Source organism: Mugil cephalus, chromosome 3 (assembly GCF_022458985.1).
Source record: "Mugil cephalus isolate CIBA_MC_2020 chromosome 3, CIBA_Mcephalus_1.1, whole genome shotgun sequence".
NCBI lineage: Eukaryota > Metazoa > Chordata > Actinopteri > Mugiliformes > Mugilidae > Mugil > Mugil cephalus.
The window spans coordinates 707655-732805 of record NC_061772.1 but is presented as its reverse complement, the minus strand read 5'-3'; the positions used below and the strand labels follow the sequence as shown (position 1 = coordinate 732805).

At 38.6% G+C, this 25151-nt stretch overlaps 1 protein-coding gene across 2 annotated transcripts in view; it reads right to left on the bottom strand.

Moving 5' to 3' along the window:
• The window catches only part of adamts18 (ADAM metallopeptidase with thrombospondin type 1 motif, 18), a 70295-nt gene that overhangs the window by 27542 nt on the left and 17602 nt on the right, over positions 1-25151 (bottom strand). For both annotated transcript variants that reach the window (XM_047579716.1, XM_047579717.1), the window contains exons 4-12: positions 20009-20288; positions 18798-19012; positions 17959-18042; positions 17694-17853; positions 16842-16947; positions 16025-16162; positions 15786-15939; positions 12603-12698; positions 11830-11978 (exon numbers count right to left, since the gene is read on the bottom strand). In XM_047579716.1, the coding sequence (XP_047435672.1) occupies positions 11830-11978; positions 12603-12698; positions 15786-15939; positions 16025-16162; positions 16842-16947; positions 17694-17853; positions 17959-18042; positions 18798-19012; positions 20009-20288 (1382 nt within the window). The remainder of the gene's footprint in view (positions 1-11829; positions 11979-12602; positions 12699-15785; positions 15940-16024; positions 16163-16841; positions 16948-17693; positions 17854-17958; positions 18043-18797; positions 19013-20008; positions 20289-25151) is intronic.

Sequence of the window (25151 nt, the reverse complement as noted above, 5' to 3'; positions counted from 1 at the left end):
CTTCAAGACAGCATCAGTTCTTCTAGGTACATTTGTACAGAGTTTTGGAAGGAACTCAAATCCTTCTATTGCAATGGAAAATTACATTTTTAATTTTACTTCTTGCTGGGTTTTACTCTGTCTCTTCATGTAATCCCAGACACACTCGATGATGTTGAGATCAGGAGTTCTTGTTCTTTTTTTATCCTGAAGACAGCTCTTAATGACCTTGGCTGTAAGCTTAGGGTCTTTGTCATGCCACAGAATAAATTTGAGGCCAATCACCTCCTCCCTGATGGTATTGCATGTATTTCTCAGCACTGAGGACACCATTAATCCTGACCAAAATCTCCAACTCCATTTGCAGAATTAACAACAGTTAGCAGAAAAATAAAATTAAATATCTTCGCTTAAATTAGATCAGTATCACTCACCTCTGAGTGACAAAAACATGTCTAAATGTAGCAGTAAAGACCGGGAAAAATGTGGACTCAACAGTGATCCATACAAACTTTAAAATAACAAATGGTCATTGACATTGACATGTTGCCAGAAATCAGTTATCCTGATATTTATATGTCAATGTATGTTATTCTGTCTTGCTCAGACAAAGGCTAGGGTAAAATGGTGTGTCTTAAAGTTTTAAAAGTGGGAAGGCTAGCCACAGACCAGGCAGAAGCAGGGAAAAGCATTCCACAGTGTGGGAGTCTGGCCAATGCTGACGTACATAGAGTTGCAGTAATCTAAGTACAATGTGATAAAGGCATGGATAACGTTTTTCTAGATCAGTCATTTTCAAGTAGCGTTTGACTTTAAATAGAAGGCGAAGCTGAAAAAAATCTAGCCTTAACCACTGAGCTTACCTGCTTGTCCAATTTAAGCACCCCATCAACAGTCACACCAAGATTCTGCCTGGGATCCTATGTAAGGTGCTAGTGGACCAATGGACTTGATTTCAACGGCGGGAAATACTATAAATAAACTGGAGTATGACATTTGGTACTTTATACAACACAGCTCTAATAGCTTTGTAGTAGACTACACCCTTACTTGCAAATGTGAATAATCCTCAGTTTCAGTTAGTTTAAGATGGTTTTGGTTAATTTCAGTTATGATAAATATATATATATATATATAAAAAATGCTAACGCTAAGAGCTTTACCAAGAAGTAACATTAGCCATACAATACTGTAACATCCGACCGGACGTTAAAAGGATAACAAGGAGTGATTGCAAATATTTTGTTTATTGTGTTATTGTTATTTATTATTAAAAAGGTAGTACACCAAAACAACAACATTGACAAATATTGCCTGACTGCAGAACGTAACTCAAGAAGTAACTTAAGGTATGACTTCATCAAAAAATACAGCATAAATTAATATTAGCTGACAAAATATGAATCACAACACCTTTCAGTGTCTTTATTGTAGTTGCTTCTTTGTAATGCAGTGATCCATTGACTTCTCTTTTCTTAGGCTTTTGGGAGCCTGTAAAAATGTATTTCAGACTGCTTTTCAAATCAGTCAGCACAATCAATTGCACAACAGCTCTTTTCCATTTTTTCTTTAGTTTTACGGTTGAGATGGCATTAAAGCCTATAATTTAAACAAATGCAGCTAGTCTCCATGTTCATCTGTCACTTTTTGCCACTCAGTACTCATAACCACGGAGTCTTCCGCTTGCTACGACATCACGTGGATACCATCTATTAAAAAACATGGTCTGGTCGTGTTCTATTGGAAAAGTGACCTGAAATTACTTCTGTTGTGATTTGGTGATTTAAATGAAATTAACTTGAGTTTTGGTTTGAATAAAGTCAAATGTCAAATGTAAAACCAAGTCAATTTGTGTAGTCTTCTTCTTGAGTCTCCCTGCCCCTTCCAGGGCTTCCTAATCTTCATTTAAAACACAAGCAAATATATACATTCTGCTGCTGTGCTGTGAGCCTAAACCTTAAAATACCTTTACAAGTCTACAGGGGGACTCAACTAAACAAGCGTCTGTCTAAGCATCATTCAACTAAACAAGCGTCTGTCTAGCATCACCCCACCACTCACCCCTTATCGTGCACCCTGCTAAATTGAGTGTTTGACAAATTGCGCTTCCTACAAAACCAGGTCAAGTTCGTGAACCTAATCTCCCAGTCTTGGTTGGTAAAGATTAGACTGACTCTGTTTGATCTGGCAGGTGGTCTAAGGGGAATGGAGGAGCAAGGCGGGATGGAGGGCAGAGGAGAAGATTTGTTTTCTGTTTTGCAACATTGCCTGTAAGGGAACGCATTAATCGGCAGATCTCACAGATGGTTTGTTGCAAGACTAAGCACAATATACAAGATATTGAGGAAAAGATGCTTGCCTCATAAAATGGTGTGTGAAAAATATAATAATTTTAAGGCTGTACCTGCTGCCTGAAGATTTTGTAGGAGTGTACTGCCAAACAAAACATATTAGACATTACAGTAGATTGGTGTACACGCAACTTTCCCACTCCATCTTAGTATGCGGGGACTTAAGAAGCTTACAAATATAAAGACAGTTTGTTAATGGAGTGAAGATAACATTAGTGAAAAGCAATGAGATTCGGGGTAATCCTTCTTGCTCTACTCAGATTAAGAGCAGAAGGGCCTTGTCAACACATTCACATTTTGATTACTGGGGACACAGATATTCTGAATGTCATAGGTCAGGGACTAAAACGTGACTCAGGTTTACATGTTGGTATAAGGTCTGAATATGTCTGGGATGCTGATTTCTTTGGGTGTAGATGTATAGGTTTGAGGGTGGTAGTGGAGTTGAAAAGATGTAATTCACCCTACGCCATAGATCTTCAACAAGGGATCTGCGGAGGTGCTGCAGGGGGTTCACAAAGTCTTAGGTTGATTAGATATTTTTATATATTTTATTAAATTTTCCCCCACAAATTTAAATTTCTTTAAATACATGTTAACATGAATCCAACATATTTAAGGGATAAATGGAGGCAGAAAACATTATCTTTCAGTCAGAACTCATTCAGCAATACAGGAGCCGTGTCATCATCCTCTCACACAGAGCACCACACTATCCAAGATCTGTAAGATTCCTGTACACAGTAGGCCCCGCCCCTATCCCTGCTGAGCCATTCACAAGGCTGAATATTACACGCTGACTCTGTCAAGTTCCCGAGAGTCTATTCAGACCCCAGAAGAAATCCCAGAGGCACGCTGCAATATTAGTAGAAGAGACGCTCCCATCCGCCAACACTTGAGGACAAAATGGATTGGTGATTCACTGTCCCTACTACATTTAGCAATGTTTAAAGTTAAAATCTGAAAATAATTTTATATACAGTGTATATATATGTAAACATATATGTAAACACACACACACACACCAGTCAGATACTGTATGTTTATGCAGCTGCACAGCCACCCTACTGTTGTACATGTTCGAAATAAAAAAAGGAAAATATAGGGGGTCCCTACTTAATCTCTACATCAGTCCCAGAGATTCCAACAACTAGTTGTCCTGCTATATATACGATACGATATTTATATCATGACTCTACATTCATTTTATATTAAACCCTCATGATCTTTCCATCCTCTCTGTGCCCCACTGACCCCATTATTTACAGTAAAGCAGCATCAGTTTGTTTTTTTCAGCACCTGCTGCTACAAAGTGTTCTATAGTGCCACAGGAATGGTAAATTTAGATAACCAGATACAAAAGCCTCTGGGGCCCTTTTTTGCTCTGCCAGACATGGTGCATAATGAGTATCATATGAGTGCTGGCCTGCCTCTACAAGACTTCTTTGATCCTTCACAGGGATTAGGAGATGAGCCGGCTGTGATGGATGGAACAGCCACATCAGTGTCCACCCTGCTCCTAAGTAAGCATTGATGATGCAAGTGGAGCAAAAAGGATGATGGGTAACACTTTCTATGAAGGTTGTATTTATAATGTCTTATGAATGCACTCATAATGTTTTATAAGGTGTCTATAAAGCATTATAATGGTCATTATTACCATCTATACATATTCACAAGTCGTCATAACCAACTTCATGATGCATTATGACAACTGGTTATGAATGATTATAATTTTAATCTGAATAGTGCATTATAAATATGTCAATATCTGCCTAGTCACTTGTTCATTTTATGATGCATCATAACTACTTTGCTTTGCTAAATGTGCATAGTGATGCATAATGAGTTTTGACTTCTACTATAGTGCTTTATATCTGTAGTTATAAGTATATGTAATAAAGTTATAATAATGTATACATCACACAGCACACAGTTATAAACAGCTATGCAATATCATAAGTGCTATTTGTCAGCACTAAGTAAAGTGACAAGAATATGACACTATTATTAACAGATATAAGTTGCTATGAGTAATTAAAAGGTGCAATGAACTAAGTCCTGAGTCTGGAATCTTTACCCCATATGCACAATGTTAATATCATAGGTGTTATTTGTCAGCTTTAGGTAAGTTAGTGCAGATGAGGTGTTGTGGATATAAGACTATTATAAACAAATATGAGGCACAATGAAATGAGAGCCTGGACAGTAAAGACAAAAGGAATGCATTTAGTTCACTTTATTTTCATTTAAACCAACACACATAATCAGAAGGATTATCAATGTTCTGAGCACATTACACAAACACATGAAACACGTGAAACAGGCCACAAAAGTGGCACGGCGTGGTCCTAGAGATGTCGCTCTTAAAAGTGCCTTTGGGTTGGTGAGATGATTCAGGGTCAGAGGTCAGGAGATGGTTCGACAACAACTACAAGAAGAACAGAGGCAAATCTTTAGTGCTCTAGCTGGGTTTGTTTTTTTTTTTTTTTATGCAGAAGGGTTTGATTGAAAACACATAAGCAGATCACGTGCTTTTGTTTAAAGCAGCCTAATGAGACATTATGTCACCGCATATCATGCAGGCAGCGCAGATTACCCGTAGGTGGCTTAAGCTAGCTACACGAAAGTTACCAGACACGGCTAGTTTTAATTCACAAATAAGATCGTTTTCATATTCTTGCGTTTAATGATTGAAACCATTCGAAATCATTGCTTTAATATGTAAACGATGTGCTTCATGTAAGCAAAGTAAAGTATTAGCTCACAAAACAATAGCAGGACAGAGAGACAACCTACCTGTCCCGGAGAAAGGAAAGAAAAGCCCCTTTATGATTAGTACATATAGTCAATGCTTTACGACAGTGGGTGGAGCTGGGGACGGAGGTGGGTGGGGTCAGAGGTCAGGTTTCATGAACTAAGGAATGACATTTATACAATAATAATAATATAAATAAAAACGATATTAAAATAATATCTGACGGCATTCAATAAAGGCGGACATTTCTAGCGATCCTGTATAAGAGACCGATATAACAAATAACCATGAATTTTTTTTCGAATCTCAAAGTGCCGAATCCTGCAGCAAAATTGACGTTACATTGAAAACCGAAATAAGACCATTATAAATCTAGTCTAAATGAAATAAAATCAAACCTCTTCATTGCGCAGTGTCACATAGACAGTCGTCCTCATAGCACGAAATAACTTCCAATTGAAATACATCAGTTTGAAATTCGTTTCGAGCGGCATGAAAATTTGAGAAAAATCGGCAGGCACCAAACAATAGATTAATTTTCGTGACAGTTTCACATCCACCGTGACACCGCTTCTTTATACAGGATCGCTAGAAATGTCCGCATTTATTGAATGCCGTCAGATATTATTTTAATATCGTTTATATTTATATTATTATTATTGTAGAAATGTCATTCTTTAGTCCATGACCCCTGACCTCTGACCACACCCACCTCCTTCCTCAGCTCCACCCACTGTCGTAAAGCATTGACTGCGGGTTTTCCGCTCTTTCTTCGCTGAGTCCTCTCCAGGACAGGTAGGTTGTCTCTCTGTCCTGCTAGTGTTTTGTGAGCTAATATTTTACTTTGCCTTACTTTGAAGCACAGCGTTTACATATTAAAACAATGATTTCGAATGGTTTCAATCATTAAACGCAAGAATATGAAAACGATCTAATTTGTGAATTAAAACTAGTCTGGTAACTTTCGTGTAGCTAGCTTAAGCCACCTACGGGTAATCTGCGCTGCCTGCACGATATGCGGAAACATAATGGCTTATTAGGCTGCTTTAAACAAAAAAACGTGATCTGCTTATGTGTTTTCAATCAAACCTTTCTGCATAAAAACAAACCCAGCTAGAGCACTAAAGATTTGCCTCTGTTCTTCTTGTAGTTGCTGTCGAACCATCTCCTGACCTCTGACCCTGAATCACCTCACCAACCCAAAGGCACTTTTAAGAGTCACATCTCTAGGAGCACGCCGTGCCACTTTTGTGGCCTGTTTCACGTGTTTCATGTGTTTGTGTAATGTGCTCAGAACATTGATAATCATTCTGATTATGTGTGTTGGTTTAAATGAAAATAAAGTGAACTAAATGCATTCCTTTTGTCTTTACTGTCCAGGCTCTCATTTCATTGTGCCTCATATTTGTTTATAATAGTCTTATATCCACAACACCTCATTTGCACTAATTTACCTAAAGCTGACAAATAACACCTATGACATTAACATTGTGCATATGGGGTAAAGATGCCAGACCTAGGACTTAGTTCATTGCACCATTTAATTACTCATAGTAACTTATATCTGTTAATAATAGTGTCACATTCTTGTCACTTTACTTAGCGCTGACAAATAGCACTTATGATATTGCATAGCTGTTTATAACAGTGTGCTGTAGGGAGATATATACATTATTATAACTTTATTACATATACTTATAACTACAGATATAAAGCACTATAGGTGAAGTCAAAACTCATTATGCATCACTATGCACATTTAGCAAAGCAAAGTAGTTATGATGCATCATAAAATGAACAAGGGACTAGGCAGATATTGACATATTTATAATGCACTATTCAGATTAAAATAATAATCATTCATAACCAGTTGTCATAATGCATCATGAAGTTGGTTATGACGACTTGTGAATATGTATAGATGGTAATAATGACCATTATAATGCTTTATAGACACCTTATAAAATATTATGAGTGCATTCATAGGGCATTATAAATACAACCTTCATAGAAAGTGTTACCGGATGATGTAGTCGAGATGGGTAAATGTCTCAACATTTAGTATCTGAACAGAATTTATACGTCTGACAGAATATGATAATGAGAAAAAACACTACTTCTACATTTACATAAATAAATGCATGACTGGTAACAGCTGAAAACACATTTGAAATAGATGTGAAAAAATCCTACCTGAGGTGGCTGTCAAAACAAAAATTGAAATGCAATTAAAAAGGAAATAGGGGCTTAGTTTTCAGGGTTGTTTTCAGGGGTGTGATGTCACGTGTGATTGGTGGTAGTGATCATACCACCAATCAAGAGAGTGCAGTAGCCTTGGTGGCATGATCTAGTTATGTATAAGTGCGTGAGTGTGTACTGTATGAGGCAGTTGTGTTCCCTTCAGTTTTTGTTAATTAGTGAAAATGAACTCTGTCAAATGGTTCCACTGTCCTCTTTCAAAGTGTGGAGGAAATTATTAGTTTACACTAAGACTTTAAGACTTTGAACCCCTAACAGAAAACAAAAAAATAAAAATAAAAAAACCTCCAAGAATGCCTTAACGACATAAAGGCTTGGATGACCTGTAATTTTCTACTTTTAAACTCAGACAAAACAGAAGTTATTGTATTTAACTCTAAACATGTCAGAGATTCATTATCTAATCACCTGGTTTCATGTGTTTCAACTAGTTCATGTATTTGTGTCTTCCAGGCTGGATTATTGTAACGCGTTACTGTCTGGCTGTCCAAATAACTCTTTAAAAAGCCTCCAATTGATTCAAAACGCTGCAGCAAGAGCACTGACAGGAATTAGCAAGAGAGATCATATTACTCCTGTTTTAGCTTCTCTTCATTGGCTCCCTTTAAAATCTAGAATTGAATTTAAAATCCTCCTCCTTACATACAGGGCCTTGAAAGGCCTAGCTCCATCATAGAACCACATTGTCCCAACAGATCACTATGATCTCAAAGTGCAGGTCTACTTGTGGTTCCTAGAGTTTCTAAAAGTAGAATGGGAGGTAGAGCCTTCAGCTATCAGGCTCCTCTCCTATGGAACCAGCTCCCAGTTTGGGTTCGGGAGGCAGACACGTCTCTACGTTTAAGGTCAGGCTTAAGACTTCAATTTTTGACAATGCTAATAGTTGGGCTGGACTTAACCATCCCTTAGTTATGCTGCTATAGGCCTCGGCTGCAGGGGGACGATGCACTGAGGACATGCCCTCTTCTCTTTCTCTTTTTCGGCACCAAACTCCTGTCCTCTAATCTCTTATAATTTTTTTTCTATTTCTAACCACTGTGTCTCCCTCTCTCCCCTCCCCTCCCCTCCCCCTCTATCTTCTTGTGAGGGTCTCTGGTCTGGACTGCTGAATATCTGACCTGTGGATTTCTAACCTACATCTGCTGTCGTGGCCTCATCAACCAGCCCAGTCTTCATGGTCTGAAGTGCTGTGTATCAGACCTGTGGAGCTCCATAAACTTCATCTGCCACAGTCATCATGGCCTCCTCCACTTGTCCACTCCTACTTAGATGAACAATTCACCAACCTGCCCATGATTCCTGTCATACTTGTAAAGTAAAAGGGTAATTTCTTGTAAAGTGTCTTGAGACAATTTGTATCATTATTGGCGCTATATAAATAAAATTGAACTGAATTGAAAGTGAATTAAAACTGTACATTATTCTGCAACATAATGACCTATATTCATCATTATGAGAAGAATGAGTACTATATGTGAATTATCTATACTGTGAGGCATGTGCCCACACTTAGCATGGCCTGACATGTACCTCCAAAGAAATGTAACAACATGTCTTGGTGTTGCAAACTACAATAGCTGTGACTGGTCCAAAATTCATTTCATTGCTTCAAGTGATAAGCACAGGCAACTGTCCCACCTTCTGCCTTCTACATGCCGTCTACTTAGAAATCTTCATTCTTTCCTGTGTTGCAATCATGGTTGAACAACATTTATTAGCGGCAACTCTAACATGAGCCATATGGAGGACCAATTCTGACAAAATAAAAAATAAATAAATACCTAAATATATGCCAGAAATAATTAAATAAATAAATAAATACCTAAATATATGACATAAATAATTAATTAAATAAATAAATACCGAAATATATTACATAAATGCTAATTATTTATTTATTTGTCCATTTATTTATTAATTAATTAATTTATTGATGCACCACTTCACATGCACCCTTCTACATGCCATCTACTCAGAAATCTTCATTCTTTCCTGTGTTGCAATCATGGTTGAACAACATTTATTAGCGCCAACTCTAACATGAGCTATATGGAGGACCAATTCTGCCAAAATAAAAAATACATAAATACCTAAAAATATGACAGAAATAATTAAATAAACATTGTCAGTCAGGACTATTTGCCTTTTGCTGTGGACCCCGTCTGATGCATTTAGTGTCGTACACCGGCACAATAATCGACCCTCAGCTATTTGGAGGAAGTGATACATCGCAATCTCAAAAGTGATGGTGGTCTTGGCGTTGCGGCCATAACAAACTGAAAAAATATATATATTAATATGCAATATATATTCATCCTGTACCACCACGTGGTCTGACCATCAGACAGTGGAAGATGGACTGGAACTGGTGTGCAGATGGATTATTGTTCTGTTCCCTTTGAGGGAAAACACACACAAAAAAATATACAGCACATAAAAAAATTATGAAATATATTTGTAGAATTCATTGTAATTAGAAATCAACAGAAGCTCCAAGTGATCCTGGCTGCTCCTGTATCATATAACATAGCATATTTACTGTGAATCAACAAAAGCATAACGAGAAGTAGTTTACTAGTTAGAGGTGGATACAGTCATTCTGTCTGTGCCAAAAAAATGCAATAATCTTTTATTTACATAGCGTCAATAACAATACAAACTGTCCTGAAACTTCCAAGGCAGTCTGAAGGAAAAACTGCCTTTCAGTGTCAGTGTTATACCAGTCACACTAGGCTTATTTCTACAACAGCATTCATGATGTCAGCTGTAATCTACATCTGTGTTATAAATACATGATTTATAAAGTTTCATAGTTTTAACTTTCATAGCATAACTTTTAGTACTAGCACTAAACATGAGTTAGCCCTAATTAGCTAGCTGTGACTGAACAGATTACTACAAGACAGTAACTACTGAATCAACAACCAATAGAGATGTTCAGTCTTACTTGTGAAAAGTCCTTCCTTGTGTCCCATTTTGTTCTGTCCACTGATTTTACAGGAGAAGCTGCACAGTGCTCCGGTCCAGTGCTTCAGTACTGTAGTAGCTGCAGCTGGAGGCTGAGTGTAGACTGGTCCAAGATGGCAATGACGTTTCTCACACAGGAGTAATCAGTGCTGTGTCTACTCTTAATTATGTGAATGCGGCATCTACTCTTTATTACCGACATGTCTATATTAGCTCCTCCCTGCCGTTGCTGCACCATTTCAAATCACACTACATGGCTGACTGTGAAAAGGCATGTGCATTCGATCCGTATACTCGAGCAACCAATAGGAGAACAAATCTGAATATCATTTTGTTGTGCATGTTAAGTGGTGCGTAAATAAATAAATAAATAAATAGCATTTATGTCAGATATTTAGGTATTTAATTTATGGCAGGTATTCATTTATTTTGTCAGAATTGACTTTTCAGCAAATAGTGTTTTGGGGGCCTAATTAAAGAACTTTAAATTGGGAAAACAGATTAATACAATGGTAACGTCCATTTTTCCAGCTAAGGCTTTTATCCAAAGTGAAGTCATTAATAAAGATTTTGAAAGCGTTATCCAAGTATTTATCTTATCTTGTCTTGACTACTGTAATGCAATCTGTACTGATGTTAGACAAGCCTCTCAGTCATGCTTACAACTGGCACAGAACCCTACAGCTTGATAACTAACAAGAGCATATCTCGCCCTTCCTGGCCTCCCTTTACAGGCTCTCAGTAAGTTTTGGATTGATAAGATAGAATTTGATTGATCATTTTAAATGATTTGATTTTAGTGTTGCCTTTGATCTGTGATCTCCCACGACCACGTGCACCATAAGGTCAGTCAGGTCTGCTAAGCTCTGTCTTATGGTTGTATCTGGAACAAGACTGAAGCACTTGCTTTCTCATATACAGCCCCTCAATCTCTGGAACAGTTTGCCTCTGCACATTAAACAGGTTGTTAAAACTCATTTTTATTCTTTGACAGTTCATTCAGTTTAAGATCTGCTCATTCTATTGTGGCTTTATTGTACCTTTACTTTGTTCTGTGACAGCCACGCCAAAATTTGATCACTCTGCTCTGAGATATTCTATGAAAAAATGTCTGATTCTTGTAATGACTTGCACAGAGCTAAATTGCTAACCAAGACATAGGCACAATGGGATCTGAGTCTGCAGCTTGGAGCATGGGGAGAGATAGACTGTCTGTCTGGATTGCCAGCATGACTGATGAGAGCAGTGTGTGTGTACTGAATGTGTGTATATATCTATTATGACAGCCACCTAATAGAGAAGGCTTCCAGTTGTTCAGAAAGAAAGGCTTTTGGACATGAATTTTGAACAATCAAGAATTACTTTCTGGCCTAAACTGCAACTCAGATTTTTTTTTTACTGTAGAAGCAACAGTGTGAACTTCATCATGATTCTGGCTTGCTAATCTTATCTAAAGCATTAAAATGGCTAAAAATGAATCAGATTAGAAGACTATCTATGTATGTGCATGTATACCTTGGACTGGTACAGGAGCGCTCCCTGTACATGACACCTCCTCCACAGGTTCTGGAGCAGTCAGACCACTGGGACCAGGCTGACCACTGGCCATGGACCGCCCGAGGACCATGCTCCCCATATTTAACACACTGACCCCTCCGACACCACTTAGAATAGAGAAAGAAGGAAACAAAAGAGTAGAAGACAACAGAAATAGCTTTCTTTTCAGTACTTTAACATTAGTCTGCGCATCTTGCCTAAATTTGCTGGTTTGAACACATGACCACAGTTTCTCTAACTACAGCTGAAACACACATGCATGCGCACTCAACAGCACATACACAACCACAGTCCAGAGTACACCACATTCGATCCCACTGAGAGTCAGCTATGTCGCCGTGGATAGTCGATCCAACCCTACACAGATCACTATCTCTCTTTTTGTAAATTTGAATCTTACCATGTGAGAAAAGATGATGTAGTCCTACTTGAAAATCTACATGTGCATGCATGAGCAGCACAGATGGATACTTTATTGAGTATTTATTGATATTAGTAACTCCCCTGTTTTCTAGTAAGCATCCACTGAGCTTCTTTGAGCTCTCTTCTCTTAACGTGCAGAGATTTACTTTGGATCTGGATAGTGAAAATTCTTAAATGCTAGTTCCATATTCGTCACTCATCATTTTTTAAAAATCTATACACAGTGTCTAAATAGTGGATCAATGACAAAGTTTGCCAGGCAGAATCTTGGGGAGTGGATGCTACTGACCAAAACGACCTTTTCTTACCATATCTGGACCACAGTTGGTTCCTTCTGCAGCAGGCATGAACTTGGTCTCACACCGATGCCCAGTACGGTGACACCACAGTGACTTGCAGATGTCCTGCCAAACAAAACACAGAATGAAAAAAACATACGGAATGGTGTTTTCAGCTGTCATAATATGGCACCTTTTGGTATCACGTTCCTCCCCTCTTTCCTTCTCCTTGACCTGACAACAGCTGTCTCTTTCCAGGACCACCATCATGCTGGTTAGTAAGGCCCCACTGCCTCTGAAAGGCTTCTCTACAAAGCCTCTGTGTCAAATCGAATCACTGTGCTTTCTTAATGAAACGGGCTATAATTGTATGTGTCATCTGACCCAACAATGCAGAAACAGAGCGAGAGACTGAGCACAGAGGGAGAGCTGGGGTCGAGAGACAGGCGGCAGAGTCTGGCAACCCGCCCAACTGCCCAACTGCAACTGGCCATGAGTGAGGCACCAGAAAGGAAGCAGGGGAAGAACTGGGGAAAAGCTTGTGTGTGTTTCTCTTCATTCAGATGTACGTTTCTGACATAGAGCAACTGGCTGACTACTGTACATGGGCCACTCACAGACAAAAGAATCATTAAAGAAGTGATAATCCAAAACCATGGTAAATCAGCATGTAGGTTAATATACCACCCAGCAACTAGCACATAGGTCTAAGAAATGGAGATGGGCAGTATTTCATGTTCTTTTGGAACAGGGGGAGTTGCCTGAGGGAGTTGTGAATAGCCAAAGTGCATCCATGTGAGCTAAGCTGACATATGTACCATTGGGCAAGTACATTTCCCAGCAGCTCTCCAATAAGAAAGCTTTTAGTATTTTAAACGTCATTTACATGTGAATTCACACCCTGAAAGCACCTAACATAAAGGTTTATACCAAGATTACAAAGGGTGGGTGGTTGTTTGGGGGGAGGGTGCATTCATACGGAATGCATTTTAATGGACGGTCGAATTTAGGTGTTTTGGGGTCTTTGTGCAAAAATCCAGCTAATTAATAAAGTGCCACTTTACTTCTGCATCATTAAGTGCAGTTTATTCCTCTGCCCGATTAGACGCCGTAACCTACGCACGTAGGCAGTAGGGGTTTTCTCGACTAGTCAACTAGTCCACTTTATGTCTGTGAAAGTTCTCAATCATCCAGGTCATGGTTATCCAAAAGGTGTTGAATAAGGGCAAGTGGACATGTAGAATTTTCTTGAAGACATTTCGCCACTCATCTGAGTAGCTTCTTCACTTCTGAAGAAGCTGAAAAACTAAAGAAGTCCAATTGCTCTTATTCAGCACCTTTTGGATTAGTCCACTTTACTGCAGTGCCATGACGCTTTAAGCTGGAAGTCAGCTAGCCTCAATCACATGACACAAACACACTCCTCTGGTATAAAGAAAGTTTTAATTCTGATATAACGTGCTGTAAAGTACTATTAAATGCTACTGAGGGTGCAGATTTAAATAGACAATATATCCCTGCAGTGTACAGTATTGATAAGCTCTCTTGTGTTATATTAGTTGACATTGTTGCTGTGGTTTTTGTGGTTGGTTTTTGTTTTGTTTTTGCAGAGTGAGAGTCAAATATTAGAAGTGTCAGATTGATGGTGTTTATAACGTTGGTGTAGTCTACAGCCAACAGCAGCCCATGTTTAAGTTTCAGTTACCTTGCAGAAAAGCCTTCGAGCTTCTTTGTGTGAAACACTACATATATGTATTCAGGTCAAGAATATAGATTTCATTGTTGCAAAGCATTACTTTTGACTTTCGACTACTGAACACTGACTCGACTTCTCTGTCGTCACATATTAGTCAACTTTAAAAAAATGGAAGTTGTTGAACCCCTAGTAGCCAACACTCGACAGGTTGGCTAGTTATGTAAAAACGTCTCCCAAACGCTAGTTGGTGCTGTGTCTTGCCATTCGAGTTCATTTTAGTTTGTACTGCTTCACATTCAACAAAGGTTTGGCAATATTTCGCCGATAATGAAAATATGTTTCTACCAAGCGGCTCAATGACAGCACTCGTCACATGTAGCCACATTTCTGGGGAGGCGCACGTCAGGCTACGGCTCAGTACCAATGGTTGAATTAAAGTAAACATTAAAAAAATTATGGCCGAAGGGAATTTTTTATTTGTCTGAGGAAAGTAATGATATTCTCAACAGTGACGGCTACATAGCAGTGATTTTCTTCTGCTGTTGGCACAGCTTTTTGGCCAGTGTCACTGCTTGAATGACAAGGACTTTGTATAGAGGACTTCCTATATCATAATCTTGAGCACACAAATTCCGTTAGAAAACACCATGTTTCAGTCTGAACCAAAGTGATGTCCATGCTATGCAGGTGATATATCATATCATATCATATCATATCATATCATCTCATATCATATCATATCATATCATATCATATCATATCATATCATATCATATCATATCATATCATATCGGAGCTAAAAAGAGATTAAAGAGAGAGAGTAAAAAGAGAGTTACTCTCTTTTTACGTCAAGGGGTCCCAGCCCCTTGACCATAGGGACACCACCACAGCGATCACACCGACCCAGGCTAAGAGGTCGGCCCCACGCCTAAGTGCGGAGCATCTAACCACCCAGACCGAGGGGACCTAAGGGATGGCAGCCCACAGGCAGACAGGAATAGCCCCAAGCGTGGCAGGCCCCCACGAGGAAACACTGGAAAACTAAAAGGCTAAATACAAATAAATACATAAAAATAAAATAAATAAAGTAAAACACCCTTCATCCAGTAAAAATAGGTTATGAAAGTAAATAAAAGAACCATAAACCATGTAAACCACTAATAACCTAAATAAAAATCAAATGTGATAAAATAGATTTAAGAAGAAATAAAAACATGTAAAAGCCTAATTAAAAAGATGATTAAAAATTATGATTACTTATTTATATTACTATTGTTTATTCATCCCTATTCTTCCTGGAGGTGGCAGCTACTCTTCCTGTTATTGAAGTCAGATTGCTCATGCTAACTTGCACATGTTAACGTGCATTCCACATGTTATAGAGATTATATGAAGCTAACAAACCCATGTGCAAACATACTGGGATGATTTGCATAAGGTAATCTTAACCGTTTTTGTGGTATTTTTTTTAGCCAATCAAAAGAAAGTCACGTTAAAATGTATGGTAAATATCTTACCTTTACAAAATCAAGGCTGCAAAGTTTGGCCTTGGAGCCAAACTGCCATTTGCACTGTGTGTCTGCATTGTACAGCTGTCCAGGAAGCTGTTCAGGATACTTGTACTGACCAATCTGCTTGGGCTCATCCACAAGACAGGATGCCTGGGCTGTTCTGGTGAATAGAGTAAACCACCGGTGTCATTCAGCTAGTAAATTGACAACTGACTGGGAAATTAGGGAATTAGGGAAGCACCTACCCAAGGAAGCGACTAAGGTACTGTCGACTGCAGGTGGACCAGGAGAAGACCCCGTTGTTACCAGCCAGAGTTGGAGACATAATATTACCCTCTGTCTTGCGGCATGGGTTCCCCTCCCCATCATGGATCATCCCAAAACTAAAGTAAAATGAAGAAAAGGGACTTCAATTTGCACATAATGAGACTTACACAGAGTGGCATGAAGTGTAAGTTGTTGTGTTGGTGGTACACAAGGAGACACAAATATCCAGACAAGATCTTTAAAGACTTTAAAGACAAGAACCTTTAAGAGACGAGTGCATGCGTTATTTTCCGTCGTTTTATTTTATTTACATTATAAATTTGCTCATGAAGATCACTCCGAACGTTATTCCCTAATGTTTAAATTGCATTTGTCCCTTTAAATCAGGTCATCCTAAAGACTGGACACATCAAATTGACGATAAAGCAATGACGGCCATTTGTGATGTTGCCTCACACCAAAGGATGGTACTTTAACATACCACATCCAACGGCCGACTTGGCACATACTTTCTGGGTCTTTGTGAAAGGAAATAACTCTTCATGTCAGCAAGTAGAATTGTTTGTCAATCAAAAGTTGAAAGCGAAAGATGTTGGCAGCCTAGGAAGCTAGGGGGGGGCAATAAATCATTATACAAAATGAATTGTCTAAAAGGTTACTGGCAGCAGTCTGACAAGTGGCAATCGTGAGGGAGCCACAGACACACACAGAATAACATTGTCAAATGGCCGACCACTTGGTGTATCATTGTCTTTGCATTTGACTTTGATGTATCATGACTGATACTGAACATACTTGTGTCCTGACTCGTGAGCGATGGTGAAAGCCAAGCCGAGTCCCGTATCCTCATTGATAGTACAACTCCTGTACTTACTGCACATGCCACTAATCGGAGCAAAACCTGCAGAGATGATGGTATGGTGAGGAGTATATTGTGTTGGTAACATAAAATACTTACAGTGGCAAAACTCAAATATCTTAAAAAACCATGTATCTCTTTTCCTTCTCTTTCTGAGTTGTATCCAGCACATTCACTGTTCTGACAGATTTGACAGGCAACTAACATCTGTCACCTATGCCACAGTTTGTTTTTAGATTTTGAGGATGAGTCAAAAGATAATTGTGGGATTTACTGTAACTGAATAGCTGATGAGAATACTCAGCGATCAGCCCTGTTTTTTCCTCATATCCTAGCAGCAGATTCTCCCAATGGACTCAAAATGTTAAGAATGTGTAAAGTAGAAACATCCACTGTGTGGGTTAAACTTAGAAAGCTAGATGTTAAACATGAATAACACTGGTTTAGTTTCATAGTGTCTTTGCTATTGTTGGTAGCCAATCTGATGGACTCTGATGGATTTTTACAGGGTACCTTTTAAGTTTTTGGTGTTAGCGTTTGAGTCCAGGGAACTTTTTTAAATGTTATGCCCCTCTGTTCCTCTGTATTTGCTGTCTGTATACATATTGTTTCTACGCAAGAAAAACAACATGGACAAAGAGAAATCACACATCTGTATTATTACTGTTAACTGGTAGGGATTTCAAGTTATTATACCTGCAGACAGCTCCCATGTCTCACAAAACTTTGTTGTTAAGCTCTAAACTCTAGAAGTTTATCATTTTATGCTGAGCTGAACACTATCTTACCCAGGGTGTCACAGGGTTCGTTCTTCCAGGAACAAATGTCCAGCCCAGTGAGGAGAACAGCATGATCATGCCGTTTACCACCTTTTCCTACCATACCTGACTGCCACTGGCAGAAACTGTTGAGGGACTGGTCAGCATGGTGATTTATAGTCAAGCCCAGCTAGAAGTGAAGGGAGGAAGATGAGCGATGAATGATTGAATCAGTGTCCTGTGAAAAACAACATAACTGAATGAAGTTCTGCAGTGTTAATCTGAATCCACTCACCGGTTCCTGTTCCAGCAGCAGTAAGCTTACCACTACAATGTTGATGTCCGTTCCAATGGTGCCATCTTTAAATAGACTAGAGACCTGTTAATGATTTGAAAACAGTTTGATGACGTATAACCTCTTATTGAACCTTTTTTCAACAGAAAACATGGTAAAATAACAATGGCTATTCCTTTTCTAAAAAGTTTTAATGAACCTTAAGCATGGATATTGCATTAGACATATACGTTAAACATTTATAGCCAGCATTGTAACAAATACCACTCCTCACAAATGTATACATTGTTATCAAATTGTTGTATGTGCATCTTCCAAAGAGAATACCAAATAAAACTCAACCATGCTTTGGTTGCAGGCACTGCTCTGATCTAGGTAAGCGTACATGTAGACCTCTTATATCTGGAGTGGTGTCAGTTTCATGCACTTTTATTTAATCTAGAGAGACTTTCAAGAGACTGTAATAATACAATGCAAGGGTCATGCGAGGGACTGACTTTAGCTACCAAAAGCAACTGGTCAAAAAGACACATATATGGTTCAGGTGAATATACTGAGTGTACAGAATGGAGAAAAGTTGTATCTAAATGCTTATAAACTCATCTTTTCATTCAGAACTAATATGCTGTATTTTCTTACAAACATTAAATCCCTTCAGCCCATATGACACTTGGCAGGTTGTAATGGTCTGCTGAGATTCTCTCATGTTTAATTAATGAACAGAGCTTGGAGAAATAGAGCAATCAGAATTCTTTGAATTATCATTGTTTAATAGTGTTGTTGCCCCTCCTCCTTTCCTCTTTTCGTGTTTTCCTCCTTTCCTCTGTTCCCACCCTCACCATATTCATGACGGTAAGAACGTAGGTGGTGACATTCTCTCTGCCATGTTTCTCCAGCATCTTCCTGTCTGCCACCACCAGGGTCTCCACATTCAGACCCCCCACCCTGTTGGTGTTGATGGGAGATCTTTTTGCCCTCCCTGGCCTTTCAGCCTCAGGTACAGCATACTCTTCAGACGTGATGAAACTGTCCCTTGCGGGAGGCTTGGGAGCATCTAGGAAGACAAAAAAGGGAAAGGCAATAAAGGAAGGGAGGAGAGATGAAATTTCACAGTGAGGGTCACATAAATGTCTTTTTGCTGGCTTGTGCTAGGGGATAAGGGACAGGCTCTGGTGCTGAAAACAAAGGAAATCCATTCCACATGCAGTTTCCAATCACCCCTCTAAAGAAAGCTCAAACTAGTCACAGAGTTGAATAACCTCAGGTTGTTGTTGCTCTATTACAATGGTCACAATTGATGATAATACATTATGGAGTTAACTCATATTTAATGCAGCCAAGATACATAATAATAAATAAACATGTACAGAAAGAGACCAAAAGAGACCACTTTATTTCATTATTTAGCTTCTTTTAACAAGCGGCAGTAGAAGATGACATGAGATGATTTCACAAATTTCATTACATACACTATGAAATCATCTATACACTGCGATAAAATACTATACACTACACCACTATACCACTTATTGCCACTAGGGTCGCTGGGCGTTGCTGGAGCATCACTCAAAGTCACATCAATATGTGGTGTGACTACCCTTTGCTTTCAAACCAGCATTGATCCTTATTCAATTGAATTCAGTTCAGTTCAATTCAATTTAATTCATTGCCTGAGAAATACAGGCAGACACTTATCCACCATCAGTACCATCGGGGAGGCACATGATTGACCCCAAATTTATTCTGCAGCAGGACAAAGACCCCAAATATACAATCAAGGTCATTGAGAACTGTCTTCAGTGTACAGAAGAACCAGAAGTCCTGGAAGTGATGGCATCATCATTTACTGCATTTTGTTAATTGATCAAAATAAACTACTAACACTTCCTTTTTCAAAAGTATTTTTTAGTTTACAGCATTTTGCACACGACTGTATATAATAATGATTGTTTTGTCTAGTCATGCTACAAATTGTATGAATGCATAGTTACAATCATACATATGTGTCAGCTCGATTAGCATATTAGGACTATATGGTTCCCTTACATACATTGCTTTCGACGTCCACAGAAGTGTTGCCTTGGCTGCTTCCAATGATGGAAGTCATGATGGTGCTGATGATGATGTTGGTGAATATAAGGGTTGTCAGGTCTGGAAGAACTGGTGCCAGATGGGTTGCTGGATCTTCTGTGGACAACGTTCTCTGCTGAGCGTTTATAGACTACATGTGGGTGATGATCATCAGGAGCAGTGTAGTTGTGCTCTTCAGCCAGAAATTGGGGTAGTGGGGCTATTAAATACTCATCCTGAGACACACGGATTAAACCGGACTGAAAAACACACAGACAACGGATAGACAATGATTAAAAATGTGACTACTCACAAAATCTAGGAGTAACTATTTTTTATTTTAATTATGATAAATACCTGATAAATTGTCACAAAGCTAAAGAATAGCTGAAGCAGCTGTTCCCAGCTAACCCACCCAGATCAACCCCATCCTTACAACTTAGAACCTAAACTTTATCCTAACATTATGCAGATTTACAAAGTGGCAAGAACTTACCACTACTAAGGGGAGGAGAGGTCTTAAAATGCATGGAACGACTACTTTTCTGTAAAGAAATTGAATTACACAAACACGCAAAATAAACTAAAATGAGATCTGGGTTAGGGGTTTAATATAAATAATAATTTACTCAAAAACATTCATGCAAAAAAAAAAGTCTCTTTTTGTTGACATAATTCATCTTAAATTGAAGATTCAAGATTCTTTATTGTCAAACACTCATCATTCCCATCATTACAATTACCAATAACTTTGTTATGACATTCTTGGTGGGTCAAATTTCATTGTTTCAACTACATGTAAGGTCTGTGTGGTCAAGTTGTGTGGAGGTTTGTTCTGCTTTGTCAATCACGTAAGTAACAGCATTGAATTGCCTGCAGAACAAAAATGCTCCAGCATTGCGCTGGGAGTATATTGTGGAAAGAACTATTTGTTTTGGGTTATGAATAACTGTATTAACTCATTAAAATGGAGCTGGCATCACTGCATTTCATAGGGATATATTAAACGACTCGGAAAGAAGATGTGAAGAGTGAGGATGTATGAGAACTATGAGACACAGTAAATTGTGTTTACTGTGCTTTGCAAATCGACATTGCTCCTCTTCCTCTGCCATTGACATTTTCTAGAATCTTATGAACTTCCAAGGATGGTATATTTGAGTCATTGACCCAGTTCAAGAAATACTAAAAATAAATCACAAAATGTCTCAAATAACCGAAAATTACAGGTGATCACAGCAAACTGATGTGTTTAAACATGCTCAAAATGCTCATTATCACGTTGTTGATTATTGAAACTATTTTTGTAACCATCTTTGCCAGCCTCATTCAATGAAATAATAAATAATAAATCTACTGATCTGTATATTGATGACAGGATAGATGAGTAGTAGAGTTTCACAGACACCCTGCTGAGAAACCAGAGAAAGACTAGGTGTCTGAAAGAAGACCTCTAGTTCCCACTTTACATTATTACTTGCATGACTTGGTTAGATTAAAAGGGCAAACACTCACCCCTAAACACTACTTTCCTGTCACATTTTCAAGCTCATTTATCTCACTGTCACACCATCATAATCTCACAGTCAGATTACAAGATGAGCCAGGTCATTTCCCATCAGCAAAGTCATCAGTCTGTAACATGAAAAAAAAAATCCTTTTCCTAGGTAATGAATTTTTATATTGTAACTTCAAATAGCTGTTTTATCAGCATAAAAAGTTATTTAGTGTCATAAAAGGGTGGCCACGTAGCCTATGCCAGTTTGAGACATTTAGGCCTGGTTCATAGTCAACAAGATCAATGCAATGACGCAACGCTTGGAGACATAAAACGACTGTCATGTCACGTAAAGTCTGTTAATTCTGTTGAGCACTTTTATGTCAAGTTAATTCACTCATGTCTTGTCGTTCACTTCCTGTTTTATTTTGTACTCACCTTTTCCCTCTCGTTTCAGGCACTTGACTTCTTTCCTTTGGGTGATTTTTCTCTCTTCTGTGGTTGCCTCCCCAGTCCCTGATTCGTCTCACCTGTGTTCCCCGCCCTCATGTATTAATAGCCCTTGTCTCCCTTTGTCTTGTGTCAGTTTGTCTTGTGTCACTTGAGTTTTGCCAAGTCTTAGAAACACCAGGTCTTGTGTTTTTGATTCTGACTGCATTTAGTTTTCATTCTTCAACCTCCTTAGTGTGAGCCTTTTGTTACATTTTTGTATCCTCCATGAGAGCGTCTTTTGTTTGGTCTTTTTCCAAGTAAAACATTTTGTTCAACCATACTGCCAGCTTCGAGTTTTGCTTTTGAGTCCCTGTCCCTGTGCCAAGTTCCTGACAGTGACAAATTGGCTGCCATAACGCAGCAACGTGTGTAATACAATCTGACCGTGGGAGCTGCTAATGTATGTAATGAACTTATTAACCACTTTGTTATACAACAGAAGAAGACTGTTGGAAAAATGACGGTGAGGCGGAGAAACTATGCAAGCTTGTACGAGTGCACCAACTTCACATCCCTACTCTCATGCAAGGTTGACAATAATTCCAGATCCACTATGTGATGGACTTCCTGCTTCAACAATTTGATCTACTCTTATTGATGTGGTTTCCAAGCGTCAAGTGGGAAAAATAGAATACCACCACACTCATGGGCGAATGCGAGGAAAGAAATTGCTTCTGCTATGGGAAAGAGCATAGAAAGTGTCAAAAAGGAATGGAATAAATGTTATGGACAAATTCCGCTCATGCACACATTTGCACCATTGCGTTGTTCACTTTGACTTTGAACCAGGCCTTATACTTGTGCGCTTGTCAGTCTTGTTTGCTCTGTAACAACACCAGCCAAATACTAGACGATACTGTGTCTCTTTTGCCAGTTGGGTTAAATTTTGATTTCCACTTCCTGCTTAACTTTCAACAGCGGCTGCAACATTTGTATCTACTATCTGCAGTACACCTCTTCAGTTAACCTTTCCGATTGCAGGAGAACATCTGATTTCTCCCCTGACCAGGAGGAGGTGAAGGACTTTTCGGGATAGTCCATAATGGACAAGATTGTTTTGTTTTCTTCTGCAGATTTCTGAGCCCATAAAACAAAGCCATAAAACATGATTTTAAGTACATTCCTAACGACAAGAACCAAGAATTATTTTGCCTTTAAGACTATTCTCATGCTAATCCACATATAAGAAAAATATAAGATAAATGTCGTACATAAATTAGAACTGCAGCACCTCTCTTTGACTACAGCTAGAGACTATGAAATGTACACAAAAATACAATGTTTAAACTACACCCAGCTTGTGATTGATATTGATATCATTTTTGTGGGCCTTACGATGACGAGGTTAGCCTTTGAATATTTTTATCATAAGGTTCTACCATGGAACCACACCATCCAGAGGCAAGTTAAGGAAATATCTTTGGAACGTAATTCTACCAAGTATTACTGTTATAGCGTTTTAATAGGTTTATATTCTACAAAACAAGACTAGTTAGCGTAGCCTGAATATAATCTACCTTTCCTTCTTCTCGATACTAGTTAGCATAGCTTATTATTAACAATAGTAGGAGTCAGGATTTTGAGGAAAGTCATAGAAATGAATGAATGTTTCTGATAATGCATTTTCAGGCCGACATGATGTTTGATTGAAAGTGTTTGATTCCATGTGTCTCATCTTAATTCTGAGTTCAACATTATTCAATGCTCTTGAAATGAAAGCATGCAAATGTACATCACTCTAAAGGCTGAAAGACCAGTTTTACAACAATTACACCCCGGAGAGAAGTGGTGTGATAAACTAGCGTCTGGCCAGTCTTCTCGAATTGTTGAGGCAGGAAGTCCATCACATAGTGGATCCGGAATTATTGTCAACCTTGTATGAGAGTAGGGTTGTGAAGTTGGTGCACTCGTACAAGCTTGCATAGTTTCTCCGCCTCACCGTCATTTTTCCGGTTCTCTTTCAGTTGTCCTTTAGCTCTCTTCCACTTCTTTTTAGTTCTTTTGTTGTTTTACTCTCTTCGTTCTATTTGTCTTTGTCTTCGTATTCGTCTTTTTTCACCTATTGGCGTGTTTAAGTTTTATTCTTGAATTTTTCTCGCCACATTGAATGCACGACTTTTTCAAAGTTCAAGCTGAATTTGGTTTAACTGTCAAGACAGTCATGCATTAATGATATTTTTGTAGATATTTTCCACCGGCCATTGCAAGTATTTTTCTATTTCATTATTGGCAACTACTTCTTTTACCACACGTCATCAGACTCTGCCACATGGCAACTTCATAAGTGCACTGAGGAAGACTCAATGTTGCAGGTGACACGTGTCACATCAAACGGCTCTCAACACCTTGGTACCGCTGGTTTCCCCCGACAGCACCGTGGTGGTGACTGAGTTCACAAGGACAGCCTTGGTCACCTGGAGTGGTTTGAAGCGGCATCAACGGAGTTCCCTGTGCATAAATAAATTCATCTTCGAGCGGAGTTGATGTATGTGTGATATATCTGAACAAATCTTAACCCTACTTGCTTAATTTTTAATTTAGCAGATTAGGTTCCGTATGCGTCCTCAGTTTCATTCACACTTCTCACTTTCGTTAAAACTCATTTATCTCATTATTCTCATCATTTTCTATACCAATTGTTATATTATTCATAATATTTTTTATTATTGATTATTCACCAATTGTGTAAATAAACCATATATTTCACTTGAGTCATCGTCAGAAAGGTCCTTGTGAGCTGGATTAGATGATCACTGTACTGAGAGCTGATGCCTCACATTTGACAGATTAATTACTAATAATTAATAATGATCCAATAGTAATTGCTTAAATCTTACAGTGTACTTTCATCTGTAAGTGCTGCCTCCTATCGACAAGTGCAGTTATTAGACTTAAATGTTGAATAACTTATTTCCCCTACACGATTCTTTATTTATCCAAATCAATTAATTCGAAAAATCACTGAGATGGAGAAACAGGAAATATTAAAGCAAAAACACGTGATTACTAAGTGGACCAATCACAGTAGTTACATTTCTGGGGAGGTGATGCCGCAAGGTACGCATGCTGTCGGTGAAGGGGTGTGCATTAATGCTGGAGCCTCTGCAACACTTCAGTACGCTTTAAGCGTAAT